The sequence below is a fragment of the Eucalyptus grandis genome, chromosome 8 (genome assembly GCF_016545825.1).
Source record: "Eucalyptus grandis isolate ANBG69807.140 chromosome 8, ASM1654582v1, whole genome shotgun sequence".
NCBI lineage: Eukaryota > Viridiplantae > Streptophyta > Magnoliopsida > Myrtales > Myrtaceae > Eucalyptus > Eucalyptus grandis.
In genome coordinates, this window is record NC_052619.1 from 28,943,832 (window position 1) to 28,951,862 (window position 8,031).

General features: G+C 36.3%; 1 protein-coding gene across 1 annotated transcript; it reads left to right on the forward strand.

Moving 5' to 3' along the window:
- The first annotated feature begins 1,496 nt into the window (after window positions 1–1,496).
- Window positions 1,497–6,684, forward strand: LOC104416894 (proteasome subunit beta type-4). Its single transcript, XM_039299823.1, has 7 exons — window positions 1,497–1,561; window positions 1,667–1,743; window positions 3,681–3,810; window positions 3,939–4,098; window positions 4,183–4,368; window positions 5,747–5,849; window positions 6,411–6,684. The coding sequence occupies exons 1-7, from the start codon at window positions 1,497–1,499 to the stop codon at window positions 6,434–6,436; spliced, it is 747 nt and encodes a 248-aa protein (XP_039155757.1). The 3' UTR covers window positions 6,437–6,684.
- Window positions 6,685–8,031: the final 1,347 nt, after the last annotated feature.

The window sequence follows — 8,031 nt, forward strand, 5'->3', positions numbered from 1 at the left end:
ATATATTAAAATTTGAATTGTATCAAAATGACGCCGTTTTTTGTGTCTTTATTGAGTCAGCCTTCGGCGAGCCACATAAGTGAGAAAATTAATAAAAAAAATTGCCATGTAGGATTTCCGGCGAGTTTGCCAATCATTTTTCTTAAAAAGTGGCACTTCCTAACTTTTGCCACTTAAAATTCCCCTTGTGCCAAGTTTTGACATTTAGGATGTTCTTTTGCCTAATTTTACATTGTTCTCTAATAGCTTAGACTTTTGATATCTTTTACAGCAACAACTGCCATAATTTATAAAAGAGAAAATTGTCTCTATGAGGAGACCTCACGGCATCCAAAATAAAGTAAACAAATTCTCATGGTACCTCTTTTCGCTGACCTTGCTCGTCGCTGAACTCATTGGGTTAATTTGATCCTCGATCACCTATCGGGGAGTACAAAAAATGAAACAACAAAATTATCGTTGGTTCTGAATTGATCTTGGAACAGGACCAAACCCATTGAGTCGGTCCGGTCCTTAGTCCTAAACTCAATAAGGTTAATTCTTGGTCCCCAAAAATTGAAGACCAACACAATGCAAGTTGGTCCTAGGTTAGAGGGTGGATCGGTCCAACCCGGACCATGCTCACTCCTAGCAGGCATGACCTAAATTACATGACATGCATGTGACATTTTTTGTGTTTTTCATGAAAATTCGAAATTAGAACATAACCAAAATAAGTCATCTAGTTCTAGATATTATCCAATTCAATTTGAGGATTAAACTAGGTCAAATCCCTATTTAAATTAAATACTATCTCTAACTAGATAGAGTCTTTCTTAACATGCAATAAAATCTACCTAGCATCAGATATTATCTAAAACTCTAACCAAATATATCTAACACTATTTTTTTGTACTTTTTATTCATTAAAGCTAGCAACTCTATAAACAAAATTTCAAATATAGCAAAAATCATTCAAGATATCTATCGAGATTCAAATAAAAGATGCGTCTCAGATTGATAGATATCATAATCCCGATAGGGCACTTACTCAGAATCAAACATAATAAATAAATAAAAATGAAGATGGATCAAACTAAAGATTATCGCAATCTTAGGCAACACAATTATTCAATAATAAGTTGAAATAATTAAAAAAATTATCCAATTTCTTTACGGATCATATTAGTAATTAAATCAACTTTATCAATAAGCCCTAATTAGATTTGTTTAATATCTCAAATATCACCTATCAAATAACAATCGATCCAAATCAAGGAATGAAATCTTCCAATTGAATTGGGGAAAGATTATTACCTAATTCGAACACGCTCCGATCCGGATCACGGCTTGCGAATGGGGCTAGAGTTTCTCCTTTCAGCCCTCGGTTAGTGGCTTCAGCAGCAAGCAACGCCTCTGCTATTTACACAGATCATAGAAAAACTGATCAGTGTCTTCCTCGCGGAGTTTTCTACTTCTTCGCTGACCATCTTTGAAGGATTTCATGGATGCGGAACATGTCAGAGATTGCTGGTCTTTCTCGCTGGGCTCTGAAAGAACTATGTGAGCAACCTTCTTTCTTGTTCGCCCATTCTTACGGACAAATGCGCATGCTCTCTATGTCGGATAATGTGTGCATCTCATATGAAATTGATTGCGATTCGTTTGGATGGCTCGCGTGATTTAGGAATCCTTATGTGACCGGCACGTCTGTGCTGGCGGTTAAGTACAGCGATGGGATTTTGATGGCTGCTGACATGGGAGGTTAGCTTCTTTGCTTCATCGGTTTTCCGATTCCCTGATGCTGGTGCACTTTGATTTGAACAATTTGTTACTTTCGCTTGGGAGAAAATTTGGCTCTTTTGCCTGTGTTCGGGAATTAGATATCTGTCAAGGCCATAGAATGATGATTGAGAGGTTCGAGTCGAGTTTTAATGAGTTTAAGATGCTCAAATTCTCTTGCTTCTTGATCATGATTGAGGAATTCAGATCATTTTCTTGGTCGACCAAATATCTTCGAAGGAATGCAGGAATATCCAGAAGAAGATTTCGAGGAAGCTCATAGTAACAATAGGATTGGTTATTGTGTATGCTGGGAATTTAGGATATATGAAGTTCTCCAATGGCATCGTCTTAGGATTGGAATTGTTGGATCTTAGAGGTGATCTTTTTCTTTTTTGGTTAAACAATCCAAAGCGAGTGGAAAAGGCTGTTGGTCAATTTTCAATGTTGGTAGAAATTACAATTTATGTTGAAAGAGTGCTACCGAGTGTCGCTGTTTGTTTTTTAAAGGGCAGACTGATTTGCAATGCATTGAGATAGTCTTCTTGTCCCCTTTTTAGATTGGAGTATTCCATAGACTTGTATCGGTGTTCCATCAACTATGGTTGGTTTTTACTTATGCAGATAGGTGCTGATTCACCTCTTTTTTAAATAACACAATTGTATTTCTGAACATATTTTTTTAACTTCTGAAATTTTGATTTGAGGAAAATTTCAGGTCTATGTATTCCATACTGAAATATGAGAGTGTTTTCTTTTTCTTTTTCTTTTTTTATTTGAATACAAACAGCTCAATGCTTCTGCTTTTCAAACAAAATTTTTTCTGCCGATACCTGCTTGTTGTCAAGTATCAAGGAAAAAGGTGTTTGCTTCCTAGGAAGCACCGATACTTTTTGGAAGCTTGTGTCGGATACTTCAACACGTGTCCGACACTCTCCGATACTCTCGGACACTCTCCGACATTCGGTCAACACGTGTCGGAAAATCCGACTCCTGGTCAATTTTTTCGACACTCGAGTCGGAATTCTGACAATTGAGTTTCCGACACACAATTCCGATATGCGAGATTAATTTTAAAAATTTTCAATAAATGAATGGTCAAAATATTTATGTGAAAAAATAAAAATCAATAATAAAAATAACAAATTAAGAGAGAATAAAAACCTAATATTTTCTTCTCTTCTCTTTTAACTCTCACTTTCTGTGATATATAATTTACCCTCAAGTTTTTTTTTTTTTTTTCCTTTCAACACATCGATACGCAACTGTAGAATGTGAATTATTTTTTTCTTTCTTTCCAAGTTTTATGGATTTATTGAAATGGAGTTGAATTTGTCAAATTGAAACAATGAAGGAAATTAATAAATGATTGATTAATGTTTTTAGTATAAATGTATTACAGGATTTTATTATTATTGATTTATTTTTTAATTTGAATCAGATTAATTTGATTGAAATAATCATAAAAATAATAATCTATTATTTGTATATAAAATATGCATATAATAAATAACGTGTCCTAACGCATCGGAATTCTCTATTTTTTGAGACGACGTATATCGTGTCACGTGTCCATGTCGGTGCTACTTAGTTTATAGCTTCACTGCACCTTTTGTTCTGGCATGCTATATATCTACTCATTATGAACATTACTCTTGACTAGCCATGCTAGAAGGAAACTTTCTACTGCTTCTGTATTTTCTTCCATTTCGCTATTTCTGCCTATTAAGGTTATCAGTACTACGTAGCTTTTGAAGTTCTTTAACTTTAGATGGTATAGTCATCTCAGGACTGGGTTCCAATTGTTGGTTGCTTACATGTTCTGATAACATGATGATTGAGTCCTACATTCTCCTTAATTGTGAGTATGTTAGTTTCCGGCTTATCTCTGTGTTCTGATAGTGAGAAATATTTCGCAGGTTCTTATGGATCCACCTTGAGATACAAAACTATTGAGCGAATAAAGCCTATTGGAAAACATTCTCTCTTGGGTGCGAGTGGAGAGATAAGTGATTTTCAGGAGATATTGCGTTACCTTGATGAACTCATGTACGTATCAATTGATTAAGATTAAAAGCAGCAATTTCTTTGTTATTGCCGAATATTTGTTACCTTGCTTCTCTAACTTTGAGGCTGCTTCTGACAAAGACTGTTGATTTTGGGGTCTGTTGTCGCAGTCTTTACGACAATATGTGGGATGATGGAAATTCCTTGGGGCCCAAAGAGCTGCATAATTATCTGACTCGGGTTATGTATAATAGGCGGAACAAGTTCAACCCATTGTGGAACTCACTAGTTCTAGGTGGAGTTAAGAATGGACAAAAATATCTTGGCATGGTAGGTCTTGACCCTTGGTGAGATTAGTTGGACTTTTCAGAATGTTGTCGAATTCTCATTCAATTGGCCTGCAATCTTATCCAGGTTAGCATGTTAGGCGTGAGTTTTGAAGAAAACCATGTGGCTACTGGGTTTGGCAATCACCTTGCACGGCCAATTCTTCGAGACGAGTGGAATGAGAACTTGATTTTTGAAGATGCTGTTAAGCCATTGGAGAAGTGCATGCGCGTGCTTCTGTATCGTGACAGATCTCCAGTCAATAAGCTTCAGGTTCTAGTTTTATCTGTGTTATTGTTTATGGTTTTCTTCACTTCTCAATGTTTGCATATGGCAGCATACTATGAGGTTAGGATGTGATAATATCATATCAGTTTTTGGCATTTTCTTCCTCTTCCTCATATAATTGTGTGATTTTGATGAACTGATTCACACTTATGCATTCTTCTTTTGTTAAAGAAAAGATGTCCTATCTGGGACTGAGGGAGAGTTACAGTGTATTCTTTTGTGGATTACCTAGTTGCACAACCAGCCTCCACATATAACTCTGGCTCCTTTTGGATCCACCATTGCCAATGTGGTTCATCCCTCTCTACAGTTTTACTTAAGCAGGTCCAACCCACCTGCCAACCCACCTGTGACGCATGATTATTACCTGGTTGTACAATGATTAATCATCGATGACCTGTATTGGTTTGTATCTTAAAAATTCTGAGGAGATGTTTCCAGACAAATTTGAAGTCTGCATCATGATGAAGATTAAGGAGGATGAATATCGAGTTATTTCAGGCTCTTTGTCGCCCTAACAGTCTTCCCTGCATGCTAGTTTTTGGATAATTAGGAACCCCAGAGGCTAAGTAACAATTGGAACCCAGGAGATGTACTGTTCTTTGGCCATTTTAAAGGATCTTAGCCTTTTATCTTGACTTTTGAGAACTGGTAGCGCTTGAATTTGTGGTTAATTTAAGGTCGTCTTTTTCTTGCTTCGGAGCAGTTCTTCATATTTACTGAGCTAGACGATTTATGTGATAGACCAATGAAGTGTACTGAGGACTGAGCATGAAGAGAAAAAGATGAGGGGATGGACAAGTGGGTTTCATTTTCCTGGAGCTGACAAGTTGATTTCTAAATTTTGACAAATGCTAATTACAATGATTAGAGAAATTAAATCATAATTAAGAAGGTGGGGAAGGTTCTCATTGGCCATGTTTTTAATTACAAGTTGCTTCGGAGCAGTTCTTCATATTTTCTGAGCTAGACGATCCATGTGATAAACTAATAAAGTGCACTGAGAACCGAGCATGAAGAGAAGAAGAAGAGGGGGTGGACAAGTCGGTTTCATTTTCCCCAAGCTGACGAGTTGCTTTCTAAATTTTGACAAATGCTAATTACAATGATTAGAGAAATTAAATCAGAATTAAGAAGGTGGAGAAGGTTCTCATGGATCACGTTTCTTATAGACAGCAATTGATCTCTGGTGCATGACTTCATTTCGCACTCTTTCGTTGCAATTATCTCACATGTTCTTCTTTTTGTTCCCACACATTTTACTTATATGTAGTTCTTTCTACAGGCATTCGACATTTTTCTTTGAAATATTGCCATTAGCTTTATTTCGAACTATCAAAATAACACGGCGCTTGACTCGCAGATTGTAAAAATCACAGAAGAAGGAGCAACAAGTTTTCCACCCTACTCGTTGAAAACCTTCTGGGGCTTTGAATCATATGAAAACCCCACTGTTGGTGAAGAAGGTTTGTGGTGAACTTTGTTCTGCATATTCTTATATTTGTTTAGATTCTGATCTTGTCATGTTAATCACGTGATGTAACACTTAGAAAATGTGTTTTTAGATGTTCCAGAGAGGCTTCTTAGGTAAAGAAGCTGTTCTGTTGGCGCCTTTTCCATCTTCACTGTCAATTGCCCTTTACAGATTTTTATTTCTGTTCTTAGGGATACATCATCTGACCTTTACATGGTCTTTTTGGGGCTAATTTTGTGGATGGGCTAATGTAGTTGGAATAGCCTTTGGTTTAACCAGAACTTGTGCTAGGTGAGAGAAATAGAGACATAGTTTGTGCAGAAAATCAGTAAAAGTGCGAAGGGTACAGTAATCTTTATCATGGGGGAAAAAGAGAGAGTTGGGGCTGTCAATTTCGTTAAGAACATCTTCCACTTAATTGTATCAGAGTAAGGTTGTGATCCCTGGGACCACTCTCATTTGTTAACATAATATTGGAAAAACATCTTTCATAAATCTTACCAAGTTGTCTGACGTATAACCTTACTCTTACCACAATTATTGGATCGTGCAGGGCATCATTTGAAGATGACCAACTAGAATAAAGTTGGATGACCTCGATCTCGATCCCTGCGCTTTGCAGGATAGCCCGTGTCATAAGTGCCGTTGTATTTCCTTGTCGTGTTTCCTCTTCACCTATGTACTTTAGCAATCTCTGGCTATGCCCCCATCCTCTTGAATGTGCCCCCATTCAACTACCGAATGGGCGCGGAGGGGATATCACTCGACATTGCTGGGATTGCTTTTCTGTCAACTTTATAGCATGGAGCTGTGACTAATATTTGGAACTTTGTGTTGATTTTCTTGTGTTTCGGCCTTGCCTATGTATTTCAGCGTTCTCTCACATTAAGTAGGTTTCGGATTGCTTTTCTGTTTCCGCTTCGCATATGGTATATTGTAGCTTACTGCTATTGCTCATTAAGTGCGTATTTGGTAAAATTCCCATTTTTTTATTCTTCGGAGCAAAAATCTACTGGCATAGTCTTTGTTTTTGGAAATAAATTTGTTTTCGAGAATAGATTTGAAATAAAAATAATAAAAAAAATTGCTTTTCTATTTCAGGATTAACTTGAATCAAGTTCAATTTTTTTTTTCTCTTCCTGTCTTTTTCCTCTAGCCAACTGATGTTGATAAGGAGTGCGTGATCTCCACTTCGTTCAGAGATCACAGACTGAGAAGTATAAATTTTAATTTTTATTATTATCAAAATAAAGAAAAAATAAAAAAAATGATGCTAAAAAGTAGAAAATGGAAAAAAATTAACAAAATTAATTTCTTTAGAGGTCACGAAATTTCACATGAGAATGTCCTCCATTCTATGTGATTGTGCACATGGAAAAGGAGTTTGGGAAAACGAATTATTCTTTTTAATATGGAGTTAATATCATGAAAAACCCCAAACTTATACATCGTAACAAATTTATCCCTAACTAAATTTTGGGTCATCAAAAGCTTTAAACTGGAACATGGGTGACACATTTATCCTTTGTTAGATTCCGTGAAATTTTACCATTAAATTATTAAGTTGGATGATATAGACAGTTAACGTGGCAAGTTCACATAGAAATCCATATGGTTTTTTTTTTTTTTTTTTGTAACCTAGGGAATCCCATAAGCGACAGCCGGCGAGTAAACTCGGGGAAGCGACTGCGGGATCCACCACCATAGTACTCTAGGTAAGAAATCCATATGGTTAATAACATGAAAAATCCCAAACTAATACATATGTGACAAATTTACTCAAAATTAATTTTTCGGTCACCAAAAATGCAAACTGATACACGCATAACACATTTACCCTTCATTAGTTTTCGCCAAATTTTACCATGAAATTTCTAAGTTAACCAAACTGAGCTCGATAAACATTTTGTCACATTGGAACGTGAGCTTTTCCTGAACTCTTCAATCCTATTCAGAGGTAAAGGTGTTTATCACTCCGTTCTTCACACTCTAGAATGGATATTCGGTCCATTTATTGCAATCAACGTGTTTACAGCAACTTCTACCTACATTCGAATATCACGAAATTGGTTCGAAGTGTCATTTAGAAAAGAAAAGTGCGTTTTTCTGCAAAATGATTAATAGACAGGTAGTATATAATAGAGCTTTCTTCCCATGAGAAAAATGTTGATATG

What these genes read in the sequence shown, in the direction of transcription:
- LOC104416894 (XM_039299823.1), top strand. Translation starts at nt 1,497, where the DNA reads ATGTCAGAGATTGCTGGTCTTTCTCGCTGGGCTCTGAAAGAACTATGT. An exon ending in GACAAAAATATCTTGGCATG is followed by an intron (nt 4,099 to 4,182) that starts GTAGGTCTTGAC and finishes AATCTTATCCAG; the next exon opens with GTTAGCATGTTAGGCGTGAG. An exon ending in CCCCACTGTTGGTGAAGAAG is followed by an intron (nt 5,850 to 6,410) that starts GTTTGTGGTGAA and finishes TGGATCGTGCAG; the next exon opens with GGCATCATTTGAAGATGACC.